Here is a 24,730-nt window from a genome sequence, read left to right on the forward strand (position 1 = left end):
CGGGCCCTTGCAGCCCGTCTTTTCCTGATCCTGGGGTTCTGCCCGGGCCCTCTTACCTTCAGCCCTTTGGCTCTGTTGATGGCCCGGAGGGGACGGAGCACCCTCAGCACCCTCAGGATTTTCACCACGGAGATGGCGCTGGACCTGGGGGAGGCAGCAGGGGGCGGGGGGCTGAGGGCAGCTGCTCCAGCCCTCCACCTGCCTCCTGCCTCTAGTCCCCCACATCTGCCATCTTTCTGCCTGAACACACTCACCATGCTCCCCACCGTTCCCTTAAGTGCACGTGGACCCCCATCCCGGGATACAGCTGCCTCCTGCTATTCGGCAGTGTGCCATGCGGCACAGGGTGGGACTCTGCCCTGGGTGCCTACAGGCTCTGTTTCTCTCATCAGACTGTGGGCGACCCAAATGTAGGGGCTGCATCCCCTCCTGCTTAGCACTGTCACTTCAGTCCAGCTGGTGACACCCCAGGGACCCTGGACCCCCCATGAATAGCCCGAGAATCCCTTCCCTTGTAGCTTGGTTTCCACAAACAAACAGTAGGTGAGACTCTGCTCTGAGGAGGGGTCCATGCCTGGGGCAGGCCCCTGCCACTGCTCACTCGAGTCCCATGGAGATGAGGGACACGGCCACCACCAGCAGGTCCAGGATGTTGAAGTAGTTGCGGCAGAAGGAGCCCTTGTGCAGGAAGGCACCGTAGGTGGTCATCTACAGGGAGAGTAGGCATCCTGCGTCCAGGGGAGCTTGGGAACAGGTGTGTCCCCACAAAGAAGGACTTCCCGAGGGAAGATCGCCTGCTCGAAAGACACCTGCTGAGGCAGATGGCGGCCAGGAGGCCTCTACCCTTCACTCCACTGCTTGCTGTGCCCTAAGCGCTTTTCTCCCCTTCTCTGCTCCCAGTTCTGGAGACATGAGGAAATCTCGCAGGCAGCTCGCTGAGCTTGTCTCTCTGGTCAGATGCCATAGGGCAGTCTCCTTCCCCACAGGGCCACAGAGTGGGGAGGCCCTGGCCCTTCTCCCCTGCAGAACATGGTAAAATTCTCTCCCCTCTCCCTGGGAAGCTTCTTCAGAAGTCACCTCTGCCCTGAGGACTGCTGAGCTCGGCTGAGCAGCCCCTTTAGGAGCCCAACCCATCCCTTCCCCATTGCCCCACCTTCTTGCTGTTCCTTCAGCTTCTTTTGTGTACTCTGGGATGATCTCCCAGGCCCTTTGTGCAAATGCATTATGCCCTTGAAGTCTGAGGAGCCTGAAGCCTTTCCTGGCATTCAAGGTGATTTCATCTCAACTCGCCTTCCCAGCCTCTGTGTTCTGTGCTATTTCCCAGCCCAAAGGGATCACTTTCTCCTCTCTGAGCACATCTGAACCACCTCCTCACAACGTGTTTGCCATTTTCTGTCCTCCTGGACTGCCCCTGCTATCTCTCCCTAATGAAGTCCTGTCGAACCTCAAGGTCTAACTCTAATGTCACCACCTCCAGGAAGCCCTCTTGGCCCTCAGAGAAGCCACCATCCCTCTGCTCAACTGCTTTTGTAGTCAAAGGCCTTGAAATAAAGAACTTTCTGGATTTCATGTAGCCTGCTTTGGGCTATTCCTTCTGCAAAGCTCCTCTCTTCCCTCTGCATTTATGAAGGTGAAGACTGAGGCTACTGGGTCCCAGATGGGCCCTCCCTCTGCCTCCGAGACCCTCCACTGTGATGGTGTGAACCCACCATGTCTGCCTTGAGAATGAGAGCAGTGATATGCTGTGGGTAAGGAAGGGGGGGCTCTGACAGGGCAGAGCTGCCAGAAACCCATGTAGGGCAGAGGTCACTTCTCTGGGGACTCCTAGAGAGAGGCCTTTCAGTCACTGCTAACAAAGGTCTAGGAACAAATCACGGCTCCCTGGGTCTAAGGCCTATGGTGCCTTCGATATGGAGGAAGAACGGCCAGGACTTTATAGACAGGGACTGAGCTCACTGAGCAGTGCTGAGAGGTGCGCAGGCTGCAGGTTGGTTGTATTACACGTCCCCATCCATCCACCTGCTCACCTCCTTGCCTCAACTTATGAGCAGAGACCCCATCTGCTCCTGGGTCCTGTGAGTCTTTCGCTGATATTCTCTACTTTCTTCTTGCTTTTCCCTCAACCTTGCAACCCAGTCTCTTGAGTGCAGGGTGTGTGAGTTGGAGCCACATAAGGTCTGGTTTCCTGGTGTGGAGACACCACTCACCCAGGGTGTCCCAAGCCTTCACTCACCTTGAGGACAATCTCCACAGTGAAGACAGAGGTGAATGCAATGTCAAAATACCCAAGGATCTGGTGACAGGGCAGGGGAGAGAGAAGTCAGGGAGAGGAAGAGCCGAACAATGATACCATCATTATCTTCATCATAATCGCAACCACCACTACCGTCACCACCACCACCTCCACCACTGTATTACCACTACCACCACCATCACCATCATCATACTATCACCATTGCCATTGCCATCAACACTACCATCATCATCAACACGATGACTATCATCATCACCATAGCCACTGCCATCATCATCACCACCACCATCACCACCACCACCGTTACCATCATCATCACTATTACCATTACCATCACCACCACCACCTTACCAACATCACCATTATCAATGTCACCATAGCATTGCCATTATCCTCATCAATACCACCATCACCACCACCACCACCACCACCACCATCATCACGACCACCTTCATCACTATCTCCACCATGAGCACCACCATCACCACCACCACCATCATTACAAGCGCCACCACCACAACCACCATCACTATCACCGCCATCACTGTCATCATTAAAAATAGGCAACAAGAGCCTGTCTGTGTTGCATGCTGTGGCAACACTGTTCAGGAGTGGACTGGGCAGTCTTACCCCTCCAGGAATTTAAACTCTAAGAAACGCTGATGCCTATGGCCACATAGAGCATACAGTTGAACTCTGAGCCCCAGGGTGAGGTGTCCAGGTGGCTGAGGCCTAGGGTAGGGAGGGGTACTGAGCTGGCAAAGGGCACAGGTCTTCCATCACCTGATTCCTCACAGACTCGGCCCGGATGGGATCCTCAGCAGCCAGTGCGGCACTGCTGAGCAGGATGAAGAGCAGGATGAAGTTGGTGAACCAGGTAGCGTTGACAATGCGATGACACAAGACGCGGATTCTGGGGAAGGATGGCAAGGGGATCAGGGGAGCTGTGAGCTCCTGGGCACCTCGCCAGCCTCTGTCCCACAGAGACACAGAGGAACCTTGCTTCCCGGGCCAGTGGAGAGGGCTGGCCTGCATCTGAATTGTCCTCTGGCTGGACATGCAGGGGGCCCTGCCCCTCATTCTCTTAGTGCAGCCCTAGCCCCCTCTCCCAGATGAACCACTCCCACCGCCCATCCCCTCCCCCAACACTCCTCCAGCACCCTATGGTGTCCCACAAAAAGAACGGGACAGGTCGATCTCCATCCATGAAGATCAGACAGAGAAGATTAAGCAGACAGATGATACTCCATGAAGACTATGATCTATGTGTATTTTAAAGGTATAAAAGTGTGAAGCCAAAAAGAAATACAGCCTCACCTGATTCTCATCCCCTTGTCCTGTCTAAAATAGCCACCAGAAGGGAACCAAAATATACAATCCCTCTGAGGTGTAAGTAACTGATAAGGTTTAAGGCACTACTTCTCCCAGAGATACTAGCATTTTAAATAGGGAGCAAGATCTTAAGTTAAAGGAGTCATTTCCTCATAGTGTAACTGTAGGTCCAAAGGATCAGGAAAAGGGGTCTTTTTGGAGCAGAACCCCTCCATCTCTGAAAGCCCCATCAGTCACCCCATACAGCGGTCAAGGGACCACCCACTTGTTGGTGGGGCTGAAGATGAAGAAGGAGCTGGCTTCTGGGATGGGCACTGCCTTCTCTTTGAGCTGCAACTCAGCCAGGGGGCGTGGTCGGGGACTCACTGGGATCTCAGGCTCATCTTCCTCATCATCGCCTGTGGGGAAGGGAGAGAGAGAAATGGGGGCATCTTTACATACCATCCTTCCCCAGGTTTCTGTGCCCTGAATCCAACCACAAACCCCAGCAACCAGCAAGTGAAGGGGTAGCAGGCCAAGGCAGGGCACAGGGATGTCAGCAGAGTCCAGTCCAGACATCTCCCTTTCCCCTCAGGGAATACGTTTGAACTGTCAGGGGAAAATATCAGTTCCAGAACCTTTCACAAGTGGGGCCAAGAGCAAAGTCAAGAAGCCTTGCTGTTTCATCTTCTATCTCAGGGCTGGACTCATACCATCTCAAATGCTCACAGTTGGGAGATGGAGGGGGGACCCTATTTCTGATGAGACGTGAGGTGTGGTCCAGGCTCTGCCCCCAACTTGCTGTGTATGCTAGGCAAGTTTCTGTCCTTCCTGGGCTTCAGGTCCCCAGTTTGTGAAATTGATTAGGGGGAGGAGGCTTGTCAAAATAAATGAACTCTCAATTCCTCTCCTGGGATAGAATTCTAAGAATAATCATTTCAGAGAGAAACAGCCAGCATGAAAAAAAAATCATTATTCCTTGAGCTTCAGCCCGTCCCCAGTACCGAGGCAGATACAGGAGAGAGAGGAATAGAAGAGGAAGAGATGGACCCTCTAGGTTCATTTGCTAGGTCTCGTGGCTTCATGAGACAGCTGACTACCTGAGGTCCTCAGCTGGGGCTTGGCTCGGGGAGGCAAGGATCCATTGATCAGACTGGGGGCACTGTCAAAAGTTGGGGTGTCTCCCATCAGGCACTGTGCTGATAGCTCAGAGCCTGGAGCCTGCTTCAGAATCTGTGTCTCCCTCTCTCTCTGCTCCTCCCCACTTGGGCTCTGTCTTTGTCTCTCTGTCTCCCCCCCCCCTCAAAAAATAAACATTTAAAAACATAAAAAAAAAAAGGGAGGGCGCCTGGGTGGCTGGCTCAGTCAGTTAAGCTTCCAACTTCAGCTCAGGTTATAATCTCATGGTTTGTGACTTTGAGTCTCTCATCGAGCTCTGTGCTGACAGCTTGGAGCCTTGAGCCTGCTTCGAATTCTGTGTCTCCCTCACTCTCTGCCCCTCCCCTGCTCATGTGCTCATGCGTGCTCTCTCTCTGTCTCCCTCTCTCTCTCTAAAATAAATAAACATTAAAAAATTTTTTTAATGGGGTATTCCTTAATATGCACGTCTTTCCCAGTCCCTTGTTTCCCCCACCCCCTCGCCACTGCATGCTTATCCCTACTGGCCCTGGGGCAGAGCTCCTTGGGGAAGCCAAGAAAGAACCGCTAGATTCTTCTCTCTCCATTGTGGCAGTCTGCACAGGCTCAGCTCTACCAGAAACCCCCCTTTCTCCCTTCTTATAATGGGAAACTGTTCATTCTTAGAACTAATGTATTGGCTTTCTTTTTTCTCTTGTCTATGCCCATTTTGTTGATTTCATTTTGTCCTAAGCCATTTCAAATTGCCTTTGGAAAGTAGCAGAATAAATGTATTCAACCTCCTTGGTAAGAACTCTCTTCCAAATGTCTACCCCACCTCCCCTCTACCTTCTACCCTCCCCTCTTCTTTCCAACCCCTTTCCCTCTCCCTAACCTCTGATTTCCTGGGTCAGTCATCCCCCTTGCATGCCAGCCACTCCCAGATGCCAGGTTGCTAGGTTGTTAGATGAAACAGCTCAAGATGAATTATTTTAAAACCCAACTATTCGTTTCTGGCAGACATTTGAAGAGATATGATTAGTCCTGTCTTGATCAGCTCCATTCTCCCACACATCACTTTGCAAAATTCTTTCATGTGTTCATTTATTCTATTTATTGAGTCCCTACTCTGTGCCATTTGGAGCACAAAACGTCCCCCTGGAGCTTAGAGTCACTGGGGCAAACAGATGCTCATCAGCTGATGCCACAAATAGCCTGAAATTACACCAGTGACTCAGTGCTCCAAAAAGCTGTGAGCGGTGGGCTAAGAGAGCCTCACAGCTCTGGGGCTCCAGGGCTCTGCCAGGCGGCTTTTTACATGAGCCCAATCCCGTTCTGTGAATCCATGTGTCCTCTCCTTCCGCAGTAGCTACTGTTACTTACATTTGTGAGACGTTTATAGTTTATCCGTGGCTGTGTATTACCCTCCTGCTCACCCTGCCTTTGCCTCCTTCATTTCGATTTTCCCACAGCGCCAGTCATGGTTCTATTTATTCTTGTGCCAGTCCAGCCCCCAGCCCTGCTGGACACCGGGCGGGGAGTAACCTGCCCATCTCCTACACCACAGACAGACACGTCCTCGTCTATGTGTGTGGCCAGAATGGAAAACTTGAAAATGGGAATCCTGAGTACCGAAGTATGTAACTGGCACTCAATAAATACTGGCTGAATTGAATGAAAATAGAATGTGTGGATTTTTCCATTGTGTGCATTGGACACAAGGCTGGCTGGCAGATGGCGTATTTGCATGACGAGGTCAGAAGGGAGGTCTCTGTCTCGAGATCCCCTCAAGGAAGGATCAGGAAGGGGACACACAAGAGATTGTCCCTGGGGAGAAATCAACCCCAGCATAAACTCCCTGCAGTCCCAGGACCCTCACCTGGGAAGTCAGCTGAGGGGTAGGGGTCCTTCACTTCATTGACGTTAGATTCAAATTCATCGATTTTCAGCTGTAGGAAGGAACACAACGGAGATTAGGATGAAAGCAAAAGCTGCAGTTTCTGCTTATTGAGCATTTACTGGAGGGTCAGTGTAGATGGGCTTTAGCTCAGTCCTCCCTACAGCCTGGGGGATAGGTCATATAGGATCTTGTACCATATAGGATCATTCCCTTTCTATGAATGAGAAGCCAAGCCAAGACCTCAGTGTATCTGAGCCCGTGCATGGCATCCCCTGCTGAGTTCTCTGGAGCCAAGTTCTCCAATACGTGGATTTCTGCTTCCACCATTTCCAGAAAGTTTGAGCAGAGCCTGACTGGAATAAGCAGGATGTGATGGGAAGTTGGGACCTTGACTGAGGTGGGAAGCTGGGACTCTGAGGAAGTCTGGTTCCCAGTCTGGGGCATCTATGCCTCCCAGTATGAAGGATTCCTTGTGGGAGTGTAGCCATTGACTCTCTCCCCAGAAGAGTGGAGAAAGATGTCCTCACCTAGCTGATAACCATACAGATAGCCTCTTTCCACATTCTACCTACCCACCAGCACCCTAAGGCATGGGACTGAACCGGAAGACTTGCAGAGTCCCTCCCTATCCTGTCTCTGAAGATGCTGAAGACCCCACAGGATGCTCACCTTGGCGGTGGTAGGGATGCCTTCACCCTTGGGTTTCTGTTCCAGCTTCTTGGCCATCACGGACTTCTCTTCCTCTGACTTATCTGGAAGGCCCCTAGGTTAAACACACACACACACACACACACACACACACACACACACACACACACACAGAAATCCCACAGTGGAAGCCCAATTAGAAAGTTCTCAGGGATCTTCTTAGTCTAATGATATCCTCAAGGAGATCCCACATCAAGGACTCAGGGGCATCTGTTGAGGATCAGGCAGTGTAGACTACCAAATGGCAGGGATTATAGGCCTGGGCAAGGCCTTTCTCTGTGATTAAAGGGCATGATGCTCCTACTTGGGGCCATGGCTAAATATGGCTCACTGGTCAGCCACATTCAACACTCATTGAAGAATAAATGGGTGGAAAGTGATTTTGTGCCTGGTTCATAAAGAATTCACAGCATAGGAGCATGATTTGATTTAAGATGGGGCTCAACTCTTTAGAAGTGTCTGGGTTAGATTGCTGATCTCTCTCTTTCTCTTCTTATCCTGCCTCTACCTGGGATGAGGATATTATTCCTGCAGGCAAGGGTGATGGAGGAAGAAGGACTTTTGTCTAGAACCATTCACTATGGCTCTCCAGCCAGTAGCCCCAGGAGCTTGTTAGAAATGCACCAGAAAGGCAACCAGAAGACCTGAGGGCTTGTTAGAAATGCAGAACATCAACCCTACCCCACACTATCTGAATCAGAATCAGTATTTTAACAAGATCCCCCAGGTGATTCATTTGCAGTTAGAATTTGAGAGACACTGTCTGGAAGATCAGTCCTGCTTCCACTCCTAGAGGAGGGTGCCAGGCTACGGAGAGATACACCACAAACTCACACATGGAGAGAAGTATAAAGTACCCAAGAAGTCGACCACCACTTCACAGACAACATGGTCAGAGCTCAGCAAAGGGGAATAAGTCCCTTCAAGAAGTGCAGGGACTCAGTGGCAGGACTGGTAGAATTCCTAGAACTCTCCACCAGAATTCCCTGGTCCTACCTGCCTGGCTCTGCCACCACATTTCCCAAGGCCTGTCTGGAGGCCGACTGCCTCCAATTCTGCACCCAGGGACACCTCCTAGGACTTCAGCTATTCCTCCACATGCTGGCTGCAGAAGCCTGCCCACTGGGACAGGTGTCACTGTGGCATAGCCTCTGCTCATCAGGCTCCAAGGAGCCACCTGCCCAGAGCTAGGAGGCCACCATCAAGCATGCCAGGTCCCTCCCTTGTGATGATGCAGCACTCACTTGGACATCTTCCTGCGTTTTCTCTCCTCCGCTTTGGCCTTCTGGGCAGAAGTCAGGCTCTCTGCCTCAGCCAGGTTGTCCACAGCGATGGCCAGGAAGACATTGAGCAGGATATCTGAGGGTGTCCAGCTAAGGAGTCTTGGGTTGTGGATGAAAGGGAAACCTCGGGAGCCAGAGTCCCACCCTGCCCATGGGTTGGTGTGACTTAACTCTGCTTCATTGGAGATCTTGCCAGTTACCCCATGGGATGGCACAGGCCCAAGGACATGGACAAGCATATGCAGGGGAGCCTGCCTGCAGAGGGTGCCCATGATGGGCCTTGAATACCCTTCATTTGCCACCTGGGACTTATCCCAGCTCTCTCAGGGAGTGTGGTGGGGAGCCGGTGAGGCACTATGAGAGTCGTGCTCAGCACACATGGGCTCAAGGATCACTGGAACCCTCCCTCCCCACTACTCATAATATCAGCTTTCACGGGGCAGGCATCAGAACCCGGGCACCGCCGGCTCTGTCTGCCCCATCCACTTCGCCCTCCCATTTGCCCATCTCACTCTCGGTCTGCCTGTTCCCTGCTTCCAAACCTGTGGACCAGCCTGCCTGCCATTTTCACGGCCCCCTGCCAAACCTGTTCTTGCTCCTGCCTGTTCTGGGCTCACAGCCTCTCTGGGATGAAATCCTCCCACCTGTACCCAGTCACCTCTGTGGTCCTTTCCCTTTCCTGCTGGAAGGAGTTATCCTACAGCTCGACCTGCACTTGCTATTTGCTATGTCCCATCCCCCTGCCCCCACCATGAGCCTGAGAGCTTCCCTCTAGCAAGAGTGCCTGGTGCCAGGCAAGTGGGTACCCTTGACCTACATTTTAAGCCCCTGTCCCAACCCCCTTCCTCAGCTCTTTTCTGTGCCTTGTTGCCAAGGGGATACAATTGCCACAGACAAAAAGGATGATGAAATAAATGCACACGAGCACCCCAGGGTAGGACGGCCCGCCGTAGGCCATGATCCCATTGTACATCACAGAGTTCCAGTCTTCACCTGTTAAGACCTAGAGGGACAGGGTGCACTGGGGTAGAGGGACACAGACGGACTCAAGAGTATTTTGTAGAGGCCACATTGCCCAAAAGGCCCCTTCTAACTCTGTCAGTTCCCCTCAACCTTTCCTGTCCTCATTCATGGCCAAGGTGAAAGGTCCCACTCTTCTCCTGACATCTCATCCAATGGTTGAATATCTTACTATTGCTTCTCCAGAGTCAAGGAGTTTGACTGTGGGTCACCACGTCCCTATGCTCTGTTCCTAGTGCCCAGACTTAACTGTCCTGCACCCACTCATGCCTCCTGGCATTCCAGCCTCCAGAAATAGTGTAAAATGTCAAGTGCCTTCTGAGGCATGATGCAGGACCAGCCCTGGGGTGAATGGAAGAGAGAGAAGGTGAAGTCATCTTTAAGGCCACCTGACTGCCACACACTGCCCTTCTCACTGGTACCAACGAGGTGATGTCCTCTTGAGTGCTGGCTCCAACACACAGGAGCGTTCCTCTATTCTACACTAAGGGGGCTCCTCCAGAAGGCGGTGGCTCTAAAGGCCCTGGTGAGTCACAGCTGTGCTCCTCTGCATGGCTTCTAGGGAACATTGGCAGAGCCATGTCTTCCCAGTGAGAAATGGTTGGCATTTTTCTGGGACTTTTCCAGTCTTGTTGGGGGAGAGTTCACTGTCTGACTGTGCGCTCAGAGATATGAGTAGTGCATTAGAGAGAAAGCAGGCCCCTTCTCCATTCATTCGGTATCAGTGATTCTACTGTGGGCCAGCACTCTGTTAGGCACCAAGGACCAAGACAAATAGGACAAATCAGGCACAGCTCCTAGTCTTGGGAGCGTGAAGGATACAAATAGCAACTCTTACAATAGAGAGAAGCACAGGGGTTGAGGGGACCTGGAGAGGGACCTTGAACTCAAGCCAGTAGATCATAGAAGGCTTCCTGGAGGAGGAGATGCCAACACTGGTCTTGAAGGACAAGAAGTGGGATTCAGCACCTGCAGCACAGCCTACCTGGAAGACGCTGATGAGGGCCTGTGGGAAGTTGTCAAAGTTGCTGCGCCGCACCTCCGTGTCCTCGAAGTCATACCTGCCCCCGAAGAGCTGCATGCCCAGCAGGGCGAAGATGATGATGAAGAGGAAGAGCAGCAGCAGCAGGGAGGCAATGGAGCGGATGGAGTTGAGCAGGGAGGCCACCAGGTTGCTCAGCGACGTCCAATACCTGAAGGCAGAGGGAGGGTCACAGGTGGAGAGGAGCAGCCCCCCCTGCATGGTGTCAATGATGTCTGGCCGCGCTGGGGCAGAGGCTCAGACCCGAAGGGACACAGAGGGAGAAAGGGTGGCCTTGGGGCAGGAGGCCCAAGATTCATGCTGCACACCCTCTCTTTTCCTTCCATCCGAGCACTTCTTATGCTTTGTCATTTCATACTCCTAGTGCGACTAAATCAGTCACACGACTAGATTGTGGACTCCATGAGAGTAAGGACCACGGCACTTCTCTCCTGCCCAGCCCGTGCCCAGCACAGTCCCCTGCTCAGGTGGGTGCTCAATAAACCCTCCGAAACCAGTGAGGGAATGTCTGCTCCCTCACCACCATCCCTCAATCCTTATTCTTTGTTCTCCTTCCCCATTTCCAGCCTCTTTCCCTACTTCTCCTTTCCTCCCAGCTTCCTCTCCTTCCTCCCTCTCCCAATGCTCTTCTCATTCTCGTTCCTCTCTCCTTTCCACACCCCTACCCTGCCGCGAGATGGTAAGAAGGAAAAAATATAAAGGAATGAGGTCAAAAGGGAAGGTCATTTCTCTTGCAAAGAGGGGGCTTTTTTCAAGAAGGGAGGGAAGTTCTGGGCAAGGGGACACCCATGAACTTGCATAGACCCCACACCAAGGGAAGTGAGCTGGTTTGGACCAGGCCAGGCACACTGTCTGCTTGCCCTCCACCCTGCCCCCAGAACCACCCCACCCCCCACCCCAGCCCTACCCGGCGCTCACTTGGTGATCTTGAAGATCCGGAGGAGGCGGATGCAACGCAGCACAGAGATGCCCAAGGGGGTCATGGCGCCCGACTCCACCAGCAGGATCTCCAGGATCCCGCTGCACACCACGAAGCAGTCGAAGCGGTTGAAGATGGACATGAAGTACTGGCGCAGGCCCAACCCGTACATCTTCATCAGCATCTCGATGGTGAAGAGGGCCAGCAGCACGCGGTTGGCAACGTCTGCGAGGTGGGCGGCCAGGCCTTAGCGCCTCTGCTGTCTTTCCCTCCCCTTGCCTCCAGGACTTTGCCTTGGCCATGCGCCCCCCCCCCCGACGTGCTTCCAAAGCACCATCCCATTTCTGCTCCCCAAATCCAATAGCACCTAGTGAATATGTTGCCCATTGGAGGAAGGCTGATATAAATTTCTAAAAAGTGAAACCATACCATATTTAACAGAAGTAAATTTTATTACTTTTAATTTCACTTAAGTCAAGCTCTGCCTCACTGTACTGTACACATCTCTGTCTCCTGCTGGAGGTGGGGACCCTCCACATTTCCCAAGCCAACCTGTCCACCTGTGCTCTGCCCTGTGACCCCCACCTCACGATACCCACTGTCAACAATCTCTTTTCTTTCCTGTGTGTTTAACTTCTTTCAAATGGATTCTCCCACTGCCATTTTAAAATGAGGAAGTCTCTCCCATTTCTGCCCACCACCTCCCGAAATAGCTCCTGCTCTAGCTCTCTCTTCCCTATCACAGCCTGACTTCTGGGCTACTGGGATCGCTTCACACCCTGCCCTGCCCCATTTACTCTTTAACTCACACCTAAGTGGGTCCACCTGATCGCCCCACCAACAAACTCTCAGGGTCATTACTTTCATGTCACTAAATCCGATGGCACTTTAACCTTCAATTTTCCTGATTTCCTGGAAGCACTGGGCATTGTTGACCAGCCTTGCTTTTTTTCAAATATTCTCTTTCCTTAGCTTCTGTGATACCATATCTTTTTTTTTTAAATTTTTTTATTATTTTTTTTTTCAGGGGAAAGCGCGAACGCAGTCCCTCACTACCACAAATTATGCAGTCGAGTTTCCTACATTTGGGGAAATCGCAGGGGTCAGCACATCCGGAGTGCAATGGATAAGCCTTGCCCTGGGAAAACCACCTTCGTGATCATGGTATCTCCCCTGCCAGGTAAGTATTGTGATACCATATCTTTCTGGATGTCTTCTACTTCTCCTGCTTCTACCAAGCCTCTTCTGCAGATGCAATTCTTTACCTAATCATTGAAGCTGACCTTGAGCTGTACATTTAGCATATACGATCCTCTGGTGACTGGTGATGCCTTCTAAGGCTGTAGCTTCTATTGCCATCCCTGCCAATGACGCCCAGCTTTTAATTCCTCAACCTGGACCTCTCCACTGAGTTCCACACCTGTTTTTCCATCTGCCTCCTTGACATTTCCTTTGGGATTTCTCAAAGGCACCTCAAACTCAACATGCCCAACACTAAGCTGATGAGTCCTGCCCATCCTCCCTCACCCCCAATATACCCAGTCATTGACTGTCTTCCCCAACTCAATATGTGGCACTACCATCCTACCACATCTTTATCTGTATAGGCCAGCAACCTCATATCTCAGACTCTTTTTGGTTGGACAGTGTTCACATCTTGTCCACATATGGCCATTGACAATTCATTGGCCATCCTTGGCACATTCAAGGGGCTCCCAAGAAGATTGTTCGTAATGAATGCATGCATGAAGCTTGGTTGCAATGTGTGCACGCATCTGATCTATTGCAATTTTCCCTATCTCCTTCCCATAGAAAAAGAGTCTTCTATAGTCTTTCTTTTATCTTTTTTATATTTTAAACATAGTATCTTCTGTACTATTTTACTATCTCGGGCTCCTAGGGATGCTAACTCCTGTTGGTTGTACTTGATTATTCTTGCTCAGGTTGGCCTCCTTGTTTGGTTGGCTTTTGTTTTATTGTGAGTTCATCTTTGGGAAACACTTTTCTTTGCAGGAATTCTGTATGCCTTGGGTTTAGAAGCATCTTTAAAAAGTTTATGTTTGCTTCTGCCTGGTACCCCAGGAGTTTACTTGGCTGAGACTAGTTTTTTATGTTCCTCTCTTCGCTTAGGATCCCTACACCATGTGGGATAGTGCAAATTGGACCCTATACTTACACAGGACACAGATGGGATTTCAATTTTTCCTTATTCCCAGTGCCACCAAGAGGGATTAACTTTCACATTCCTTCCCTGGCACCAATGAGCAGTGAGATTTTTGCTTCCTTCACGTAGGGGCAGCCCTGGGCCCCAGCTCTATGCAGTGGTCAGTTCTAGTTCCTCATCTCACTCAGGCTATGGGCCCTGTCTCCTGTTCCTGCATAGTCATTAAGAACCTAACTGCCATCCTTTAGGGTTTAGTTCTAGGTCTAGAATATTCCTGGAAGTCAACTCTGGAGCTCACTGCTCTGGCTTTCTATAGCTTCTTTATCTCTGTGACTCAGAGACTTCCTGGCCTTTCTCTGAAATACTGTTATTATGACTTAGGCAGCATTGCCACATGTCTATAGTGGCAGAGGCACTTAGCTTAGTCCACCATGTTGGAACCAGTCTCCCTGTTCTCTTAGTCTCTGCCTTTTCACAGTCCAGAACTCCTCATGCAGAGGAGAATTTATCACGGGGAAGAGGCTGACTCGCCTTCCTCCAAAACTGATTTTTCAAAACTCAGGTCTGATCATGTTATACTCCTGCTGACAACTTTTCATTAGCTTCCTGCCACTTAAAATTTAAAGTCCCAACACTTCACTAAAGTATTTAAGGGCCTCTATATGCTAACACCCCTCCTGCATCTCTGAGTCACATACAAAGTTCTCACAGCTCCCTGAATTCACCATACTGTTCTATATCTTCATATTCTTGCACATGCTGTTCCTTCTGTGACAATTCCACTTTCCCTTAAACTGCTTGGAGGCTTGTCTACTTATTCTGTAAGATCCACAGAGCTCCAGCATCTCCCCCCTTGTAATCCTTCTCTTGCTACCTTGTATTTGCTTCTATTGTTGCCCTCCCTGTATGGACTTGACATTATTCTTTAGCATCTGTCTTCTCCTCTGGCTAAGTAAGTTCCTGGAAGACAAGAACAGCATATTGATTCTCTCTGCATCCCAAGTTCTTTTTCTATGCCTTATATATAGTATGCATGCAATAAATAGTTGGTGAAAGATTGCTGCTCAGGGAGTAGAATATGAACTTGGATGTTCAGAGTTCTAGATTGCTGGTGATCCTTATGTTTGGTATCTGGAATGGTAACAATTTACCCAGACACCTGGGTGAGGGGTTGGAGGCTTCCCAATGAGTTGCTGTTATTGCCCCTGGTAATATCAGGAGGAAAAATGTACTACCAGCCTATAATTTCTAGAAAACAATGTCAATATCTACTTGACATCTTCTGCAAAACCTGAGGTGCTACTGGCTGGCTTTGGCCATTGGCCACATCCATTCCCTTCCTGGCTTCACTCTGTTCTGTCTCACCTTGCAAATGGGTCAGCCAGAGAGGCTGGTTGTGGTGCTCTGAGGCGATAGACAGGGTGTTGAGGGCAACGACCAGGATCACCAGCCAATAGAAGACTCTGGACTTGATCACATCGTGGCATTTCCAGCGAAAGATTCGGTTCCATTGCCTCCAGTGGCGGCTGGGAGAGGAGAAAGAGCAGGATGGAGGCAAAGAGCACCTTTACTCCAAGCTCCCTCCTTTCTGCAGTTGCTTTGGGACAGGTCCAGCCGCACTTAGCCTGATCACCCACTCTTTGGCCACATGGGAGACGTTACGGGCAAGAACCACAGAGCCAGACTGATTTAAATCCTGCCTCTTACTCATGAAGCTCTTCCTCTTTCAAAGGAGAATAATAACAATGCCATTCTCAGAGGGAATTAGAGATTACATGAACACAGTGCTTAGCACAGTGCCTGGCATGCTATAGGGGCTCCACATACTTTAATGTTAATTAAAGCACACTGGGAGGCCTCATTTTGCTCATTATAATAAAAGCAATTCTGTAACAGATTAATCATATCTGGTGTTGGTGAGGGTATATGGAAAGGGCGCTGTCACAGTCACTGCAACTGCTTTGGAAAACCATTTGACAGCACTGACCAAGGTTTTAAAATCTATATACTCTGACCCAGCAATTCCATTTCTCAATATCTGCCCAGCTGAAATGTTCATACTTAGGTATAGCTATTCCTGTGACGTTGTTTGTGTTGTCGAAAATTGCTAAGATGAATGAAATATCTTATGGTATATTCATACTGTGAAATACTTTACACCCAAAGATACACCACATGAAGATGCATGAACCATTAAGCCATAAAGACATGGAGGAAATTTAAATGCCTATCACTAAGTGAAAGAAGCCAGTCTGAAAAGCCTACATACTGCATGATTCTAACCATGTGACATTCTGGAAAAGGCAAAGCTATCGAGATAGTAAAAAGATCCGTGGTTAGTGGCTAGGGGCAGGGGGTGGGGGTGGGGAGGGAAGGAGGAGCAGGCTGAGTACAGAGGATTTGCAGGACAGGGAAGATACCGTGTAAGGTATTGTAATGATGAATCCATGTCATCATGCATTTGTCCAAGCCCGTGGGAGGAAGGGACAGCACCAAGGGTGAGCCCTACAGTGAACCAAGTGCATCACTTGTAACAACTGTCCCATCCTGGTGAGGGATGGTGTGAGTGGGTGTGCCTGTGTGGTGGCAGGGGCACATGGGAAGTCTCTGTGCTTTCTGCTCAATTTTGCCGTCAACCTAAAATGGCTCTAAAAAAAATAAAGTCTTTAAAAAAAGATGGGTGTATATGTATAAAGTTGCCCTAAATAGACGATTTTAAGTTAAAAATGTTCGTAGATACTATGTGTATCATATTCATTTATTTATTAAGTATTTGGCAGGACCTGCTCTATGTTGGACACTGTTCTGGGTTCTGTAATGACAGTAGTTAACATAAAGAACCCCATCATGTAAAAAGCCAAGCAAAACAAAAAACCTGGTGTGTGTGTGTGTGTGTGTGTGTGTGTGTGTGTGTGTGTATAAGAGAGATAAAGGCATTGCAAAGGTCTTGAAGGGATACACATCTGTTACCATGGTTACCTCTTTGCAGGGCGAGTGGGACCTTCATCTTTTCTTTGATGTATTTCTCTACTCACTGAGCTTTCAAAATCACAATTATGTATGGGCTTGTAAAAGGAAGCAGCCAACCAAACAAATACATCTTCCTCTTGAGACGAAGGCACTTGAGCCTGGAGCGTCCCCTCGTCTCCAGACCCCTGGCCAGCCTCCTTCCTGCAAACCCCTCCATGCTACCTCTTTGCAGTGCACACCTTCCCGCTTCCTGAGCAGAGGTTTCCAGGACAAATTCCCCCACTGTCTCCACTCTCATCAGAGCGTAACAGCCAAATCCTCTCCTTGCCTCCTGGCAGGTTCCCAGTTTCTTCCCTGTGCGGTGGGTAAGCAGCGCATCTGCTGAGTGCCCTCGGAGTGCACTAGGGATTGGGAATGTGGCTCTAAAGCCAGTAAGTGGGTTCTAGCAGTACATGGGGAACAGCAAATGGGTTCTAATTTATATCTTGGCGAGTTCTGAGGCTGGGAAGACCCTGGGGAGAAGGGCAGATACTCACACAAACTGGATGATTTTGTTCAAGCCCTCGATTTCATACAGGCTCTCTGTCTCAGAGCCTCCTTCATCCAAAGACAACTTCCCTGGGAATAAGAGAGAAATGTGGACCAGTTTGTGGGGCCCCCATGGGCTGGACACACCTAGGCTGGGCACACCTGGAAAGGGGGCCATTGGCTGGAGGCACCTGTGACAATAGGCCCTGCGTGGGCCTGGACGGCTCTGTGCCTTCCTGAGCTGCCCGAGGAAGAGCCACATATGCAGGGCAGGGGCGGCCGAGGACAGGCAGCCCGGCACTCTGTGCTTCAGGAAGAGCCCTGGGCACGCCTGGATGCCATCGGTTTGAGCTGTAAGGCTTTAGATGGGTCCCTCGCCCTCTAAGGGCCTGAGTTTTCTTACCTGCAAACTGGCAACCTTATACCTGCCGGAAGGGCTGCCAGGCTTGCAGAAGGGTTACAGACGCAGCACTCTCTCTGGGAGCCGCCCGTGAGGGGCAGCTCAGGGGTGGGGAGGGTACGCTGACTATGCCTGAGGGCCCGAACCTTCTCTCAAGTCCTCAACGTCCATGACCTCGCCCTGCGTGATCCAGCTCATGTAGCCCCGGAGGTCCTCCTCCAGCTGCTGCTTCTCCCGGAGCTTTTGGAAGGTTCCCCTGGACTTGGCCTTCTCTCGCTCCTTAGTGAATTCCCTGAAGGAACAGAGAAATGGGGAAGGGCGGAGAAAAGCAAAAGGCGGTGGAGGAGGACTGAGCTTCCCAAGGACAGGGAGAGCACATTCTGTGGCTGGATGTGCCCCTGCCTTTGGGCCCAGGGTGTCGCCTGGGGGCCAGGTGCCCTGAGGGGCAGCCCCCTCGTGCCCCCTCCCCACCCACCACCTTGGAGCACTCAGCTTGCCTTTCTCATTGCCTTCTTCTCATCTCACCCAATAGTTATCCTACCTCGTCTTGGGGTTACATTGGATATTAGGGGTTAATGACATGACAGCCCATTTCTCTAACAGAATCAGCCATGGATCCTCAAATCTGCCGTCCTGCCCTGACCTTGGAAGCTACCTTAGGAATTTAGTTCTGCTTACAGACCTAAGGCCTGGAGGAAATTCCCCTGAGTCTAGAAGAAACCAGGTGGCTGCACAAGAAGGAAAGGACCAGAGGGTCAGCAAAGGGTCCTCAGATCAGCAGAGGGAGCCCTCGGCCACTAAGCAGGGTGGAGAGAGGGAGACTCCAGCATAGTCATTGGCTGGTCACATCAGCATTCAGCCTGCAACACCTCCCCCAGGGGACAGGGACTCGGGCAGGGGGTCTTGACCCTTTCCTGCTGTGGATCCTTTGGTAGTCTCTTGAAAACTGTGGCTACCTCATCAGGAAAATGTTGCGAAATGCACAAGATAAAACTATCTCCTTACAGAGGAATCAATTATATTGATATATAGTTACTGACACATGAGGAAATTGTGGTAAGTACAGTATATGCATCTCTGTGAACTCATTCACTAGCAAAGTCAAGTTGCAGATCTAACAACTATCATAGTTTCAAAGTAGTGATGAGTGTCAGGACTATTTGCAACAATTGGAACATGGGACAACTCACAGGGAGTGCTAAATACCACTGTGGCGAGCTGTCTCCATGCCGATTGAAAGGAAACACTAAATTTGGATCAGAGCTAATAAAAAAGAAAGACAAGTTTTTTTCATTCAAATCCACGGACCCTCCTGAGTTCTTTCTACAGAACGCCTGGAAGGATGCTTCTGGGTTGGGGTGATGGCCATGGTGAAGGGGGCTGACGGTCACTTCTAGACTCTCCATTGTGGCTGATGTGGAGCCGCCACAGAGAAAACAGCTCTCATTAATTATGACCACTGGTACTTAGTGCTCATTATGTGCCAAACTCTGTTCTGAGCCCTTTGTATGTATTAACTCATTTAATGCTCCCAACAGCCCCGTGAGATGATTCCTATTTGACAGATGTGCACCCTGAGGCACAGAGAGGTTAGGTAATTAGGCAGAGGTCACACAGTCACCAAGAAGTAGTGCAAAGATTTACACTTGGACAGTCTAGCTGCAGAGTCTGAGTGCCTCACCAGAAGCCTGCACTGACTCCTAATGTGAAGCATCAGCTCATGCACTTCCAGGGGCAGGAGGCTGGGATCTCAGGGGCTTCACTCAGAGGGAGTGTGGGTGTAGAGGGACAGAGGAAGTAAGGATGGGAGAAGCCTTAAGCAGAAGGGAGAAAAATTAAAATTTGAGGGGCTCCTACCTGCATCTCGTACATCTCCCTTGCTAACCAGGGAGCGTGCTCTTGGCAAAAGGGGACCCAGGGATAAGCAGAGGTTCTAAACTACATCTCCCTGCCCTGCTCCTCCTCTTCCTCCTCCTCCTCCTCCTCCTCCTCCTCCTCCAACACCTCTTCCTCCTTTACCACCTACTCTCTCTCTCGCCCTCTTGCTCTTTTCCTTCTCTCCCGCTCTGCTCTCTGCCCCTTCTCCCGTTCACCCTCCCTCCTTCTTTTCTCCTTTTCTTCCCTCTCCCCCCAGCTGCTTGTGAGCTTCCTTACCCACTCAGGACACCCAGCACCAGGTTGAGAATGAAGAAGGATCCCAGCAGAATGAGAGTGACAAAATAGATCCAGGGCCACTCGTTCCCGATGGCATCATTGACCTGGTCCAGACAGAGGAATGAGTCCCATCCCCTGACCCGAAGGCCCAGGTCCCCTTCTAGATTCAATGCTCCACCTGACCCTGGGGACAAGGAGAGAGGCCATCTGGGCCCAGTGAGGGGACTGTCCTCCCCCAAAGACCTAGGACCTGGAATTAGAAACACTTCTCAAAAGAAGTCTTACTGACCGTCCACTTGGGCCAGACAAGACTGACGCATTTCTTCCTCTGACCATTCACCTCCCTGGCTCGACTCTCATATACCCTCTCTCCAGCTGGTTTCTCTACAGCCAAGAGTTTTCCGAGGAGCAAAAGCACTAAAAAGTCTCGGCCTGAGCATGCTCAGCTCCTTCCTAAACAAGCTCTGTGACCCTAGACAAGTTACCTAATATCTCTGAGCATTATCCCATCGGTCCATGGGGTAACCATATACACTTGACCCTCACAGACTTGTACTAACTCATGCCAGTCCTTTGAATTGTTTGATAATTTGCTCCATGATATGAGCTTACAAGAACTACTTATACTAATCCTTTATATTTGCAACACATCTGACAGTTTGACAACCTTTTCCTCAACAGGCAGTGTCACAATGTGGTTAGGAGTTCTGGGATCAGAGCCAGCTGGATTAGAATTCAATTCTTGGATCTATTGCTCACTAGCTCTGTAATTTTGAGCAAGTTGCCGAACCTCTCTGAGCCTCAGTTTCCTCATCTGTAAGGTGGTAGCCATGCCTTCCATTGTTGGAGGATTAAATAAGAAATGCAACCTAGCTCCTGATAACACTAAATAAATAATATACTCCAACAAGAAAACTTACATAACAGTGACCATGTGGCTGGCACTGCTGTAATTCAGTTACTCTTCCTGGTAGTAACCATCAGAACTACCCTATGATGTAGGTAGTATTTTTATTTTATAGACAAGGAAACTAATATCTAATAATATTTATATGGGAAAGCAGTCTTGCCCAGTGGCAAAAAACAAAACAAAACAAAACAAAAAAACCCAAAGCATCCTTCATCCCTCAAGTCTGATATTCTAGGTCATCAGGAATGAGTCACTCACAGCCAGGCTTAGGGAGAAGTTAGAAGTTGAGACCAGAACCCAGAGAGTTCCCAGTTTCCTTTCCTCACCCACCTCTTAGGTTTTGCACATGCAGATTGTACCTTGGGGACTGTCCAAAAAATGGTGGGACACACACCTGGGGACAAGAAGCGGGCCATGCGCGCCCTGTGTGGGCTTCCCAGGGAGGGATGAGAAGCGGACTCTGGAGTCAGGGACTGTCAGGCCTCTCCCCCTCCCCTGGTGAGCCTATGGCTGAAGGGACTTGGTTCCGCAGGCACTGGGCCAGACCTACCCAGTAAAGGACATCAGTCCACCCCTCCATGGTGATGCACTGGTACACGGTGAGCATGGAGAAGCCAAAGTTGTCAAAGTGGGTGATGCCGTGGTTGGGCCCCGGCCAGCCGCCCCGGCACTCGCTGCCATTGATGGTGCAGGGGCGTCCCGAGCCCGTCCTGGCGCAGGGCGAGGGCTTCTCGTTCTCTACCGTGGCCATGATATCTGGAGGCGGAAGGCAGCATGAGTGTCAGATGAGAGGAGCAGGTGGACAAGAATGAGAGAAGTTAGCTTGCAATCATTGAGTAATGGATCTAAAACACGCTCAGCTGAAAACGCAAAGGACCGCTCCCCCTGGAACCTGCGGATGGAGGAGGGCTGCTTGGGGCCGAGAGCCCTGCCCTGGATTCTACATGCAGCAGTGGTCATATCTTAGGCCCTCGGTCCTCATCAGAGGGCCCGCTTCGAGGATTACTTTCCTATGAAGATGTAACCTATGTAGCAGGTGTAATGTGAAAGTCAGAGACAGAGGTGAGGTCACACGTGCTCTGACTCCAGAGTCCTTCCTGGGAGCTGACATGGACATACCCCAACGGTACTGAGATGGGCTGCACAGGACACGAAGCTTCAGGAGTGTGGGTCTGCAGGTGTTCCCAGCAGGCTGCAGTGTCCTCTGTGTCCCTGGATGGTGTTCTTATTGTCTCTAACATCCTCCTGTTCGGATTACACCCTGGATCCCTCCTTATCTTAGGATGTCTTAGTCCTCTGTTGTGTTCAGAGACTAGATGAGCTTATCAGAGCTGGAATGCCCTACCTTACCCGTATCTACCATGTTGGCTCCATCTTCTGGAGAAGGGAGAGGAGAACATCAATGGTTCTGGACTCTGAGTGGGTCCCTGACCCCTCAAGTCAGGTAGCTCCCATCCCAGAGAGGGTTTTGGGCACTGCTGGCCAGCACGGGACAGGAGCCATGAGAACACTGGATGAGACCACCACATTTGGTGTGAAGGCTGTGATAGAAGGCCTCCTCCTCTCTGGATAATACTTATCATACGACGGAGATTGTTACAGGAGCAGGAAGAGGCTTAACTAGGAGGGGACTAGGAGTGAAACCACCAAAAGCTCTGTGAGAGTTCACTGTTTTGAGTTGGGCTTGGACCTTGCATTGCCCGTCCCCCTGTCAGTGGGCCTGGGGAAGTAAGGCGCCTCCCGAGACACTGCAGAGATTGTGGTCTTTTCCATCCTGGGTTCTTCTGGTGAGTCGGGTTCTGGGCTTTCGGTGGGAAGGATTGTCCTGACAGGAGTCCCCTCCCGCTCATGCCATTACCAATTCCTGTCCACCCTGGTAGAATTAACCCTCCGACTGGGACAGACAGACACCTGCCGGCTTGGCAGGACTGAATCTCGGAGTAGAGTGCGGCACCCACCCCCTGCCAGGGCACCCACCCGGCCACGATTATTTTTATAATAATGCCAAGACATTATTTCATCTCCCGATCCTTCAGCAAGTGCAGAGAGGAGTTTTCTAGAGACTATGTGCCATGTGATTCCACAATAGACTAAACACAGAAGTACTGTTTCTATCTGGCAGATTCTATGAAGCCAGACATTAAAGAGATTTAGGCAAAACATAAGACAGTACCATTCGTGCCCTAAATGTTCTGGGTTTGGGAAAATATAGTAATTTTTAAAGAAAATGTATTATTTATATTCATAAATAATGGGCTTAGTATTGTTCTTTTAAAACAAATTAACAAATTAATATTTTGACATATTTCCCAGTCTTCTTATCTAATACCATAAATATCAACAACTGAAATCCATATCAACAAAAGCTCTTTGGGGCCCTTAATGATTTTTGAGAGTGTAAAGCGTCCTGAGGCAAACAGTTTGAGAACTACTGGTTTAGAAGGCTTGGGTCAGGTTCATCTGGGCCTGATACATTATCTCCAAGAAGTCTACAAATAACCCTTTGACTCTTTGGGGGTTTTCTTGAGATCTCCTTTTAAACACTGCTCTGTGGTCCCCTGCTCTGAGGGGCTTTGGTGGCCACAAAGAAAAGTACAAATAGAAATTTGGGCTTGTCCTGACCTGCATCTCAAGCCACAGCTGGATCAGAAAGCCCCCAAGATGCCACATTTGTGTATCTGGGGTGGAAGTGCTTCATTCAGAGCAAGCTACAGCCCAGGCCCTGCCCACTTCCCTTGATCATTGACCCTGGCAGACCCGTCCTTCCTCCAAGGGAGACTTTGTCCAAAGAAACCCATTCCTCTAGTCAACAGGCATGGGAAGAAATGACCTCCTCCATGGCTGAGAGGGCTGTCCGTTTTGAGTTGTCTTCAGACCACACCCACCTCCCCAGCGCCCTGGGAGCTCACCTGTCCCAATGAAGTAGCAGGTTTTGTGCATTTTGCCCTTGAAGAGCTCCAGCCCGATGATGGCATAGATGATGACCATAAAGAGGACGAGCAGGGCGATGTGGAACAGGGGGAGCATGGCCTTGAAGATGGAGTTGAGGACCACCTGCAGGCCTGCAGAGGGCAAGCAGGGAGGAGAAAAGAGGAGTCATCTCCCCCCTCGGCCTCCTGGCCCTCCCTCCCTCTCTCTATGTCCTGGGAAGCCTCTGGGACACCAAGGTTGGAAGGGGACCCAGAACTGGGCCGGGGAACGGGTTGTGAGAGGAGGAAAGGCATCTGCAGGGGCACCGGCACCCACTCGGCACCCCCGACACGAGCCGGAGGGGTCTGAGCACACGGAAGGCTCGCAGGGCCTTGACGTCCAGGCCAGCGCCTTTGCTGCTCATCGGGGCTGTGTTGCTTTGGATGACGTTAACCTGTTCCAGAATCACGGTGAAAACCCTAGAGGGGGGAAGAGGGAGAGAAGAGGGCCCAGTGGTCAGACAAGCCACTGTTCCCGTGGTGCTCAGGGGGCCCGTGCACAGGCCTAGGGCACAGGAAACAACTCTCGTCTATCACTAAGTCAGATTTGGTCATGCCAGTCTGGGAAATTTTACTAGAGGATTCTGAGGCCGAGTTCAGACTCTGCAAAAAGAGTATTGGATCCATCTGAGGTGTCCACTCTGGGCGCTGAAGGGGGTGTTGAGGTATACATGCCTCGGGCCTTCAGAGTCCATGGCCTGGGAGCTGAGCGTACCCCATTGGGGGGGGGGCTAAAGGTCCCCAGCAGTGCTGCACTCAGCGGGGACCCAGAGGAGAAAGCCCAGAGCTAGGTCTCCTTGTGGGACTCTTCCCAACAAGGCCCTTTGATTTCCTTTCCTGCTCGTTTGCTCCTCCTCTCAATTCACTCTAATTCCCATTATCCTTTGAAGTCTATCTCAAACCCTTCTTTATCACTCCTGCCTTTGACAAGGAAAGCCTGGGACTGCAACAATGAGGCGCTGTGTGCTATTGTTTTCGCACACTCTATCATTCTGTAAACATTTGTCTTGGCCGCCTCCCAGGCTGGTTCATTAAGAGTACAGGCCAATTCACAGAATTCTGCATTCCCCAGTGTGCCCAAG

The 24,730-nt window shown here is 50.6% G+C and overlaps 1 protein-coding gene and 1 non-coding gene across 2 annotated transcripts in view; both read right to left on the bottom strand.

Moving 5' to 3' along the window:
• The window catches only part of CACNA1S (calcium voltage-gated channel subunit alpha1 S), a 67,174-nt gene that overhangs the window by 24,650 nt on the left and 17,794 nt on the right, over positions 1 to 24,730 (bottom strand). Inside the window, exons 4-21 of the mRNA XM_029933141.1 lie at positions 23,926 to 24,068; positions 23,589 to 23,741; positions 21,230 to 21,435; positions 19,770 to 19,873; positions 17,762 to 17,907; positions 17,224 to 17,305; positions 15,083 to 15,243; positions 11,553 to 11,778; positions 10,578 to 10,785; positions 9,455 to 9,575; positions 8,534 to 8,648; positions 7,251 to 7,344; positions 6,561 to 6,630; positions 3,852 to 3,984; positions 3,038 to 3,167; positions 2,234 to 2,293; positions 602 to 708; positions 57 to 144 (exon numbers count right to left, since the gene is read on the bottom strand). Coding sequence (XP_029789001.1) covers positions 57 to 144; positions 602 to 708; positions 2,234 to 2,293; positions 3,038 to 3,167; positions 3,852 to 3,984; positions 6,561 to 6,630; positions 7,251 to 7,344; positions 8,534 to 8,648; positions 9,455 to 9,575; positions 10,578 to 10,785; positions 11,553 to 11,778; positions 15,083 to 15,243; positions 17,224 to 17,305; positions 17,762 to 17,907; positions 19,770 to 19,873; positions 21,230 to 21,435; positions 23,589 to 23,741; positions 23,926 to 24,068 — 2,347 coding nt within the window. The remainder of the gene's footprint in view (positions 1 to 56; positions 145 to 601; positions 709 to 2,233; positions 2,294 to 3,037; positions 3,168 to 3,851; positions 3,985 to 6,560; positions 6,631 to 7,250; positions 7,345 to 8,533; positions 8,649 to 9,454; positions 9,576 to 10,577; positions 10,786 to 11,552; positions 11,779 to 15,082; positions 15,244 to 17,223; positions 17,306 to 17,761; positions 17,908 to 19,769; positions 19,874 to 21,229; positions 21,436 to 23,588; positions 23,742 to 23,925; positions 24,069 to 24,730) is intronic.
• Positions 12,578 to 12,741, bottom strand: LOC115288877. Its single transcript, XR_003907262.1, has one exon. It is a non-coding gene; the product is annotated as a U1 spliceosomal RNA (small nuclear RNA).

Source organism: Suricata suricatta, chromosome 3, assembly GCF_006229205.1.
Source record: "Suricata suricatta isolate VVHF042 chromosome 3, meerkat_22Aug2017_6uvM2_HiC, whole genome shotgun sequence".
In the NCBI taxonomy this organism is placed as follows: Eukaryota; Metazoa; Chordata; class Mammalia; order Carnivora; family Herpestidae; genus Suricata; species Suricata suricatta.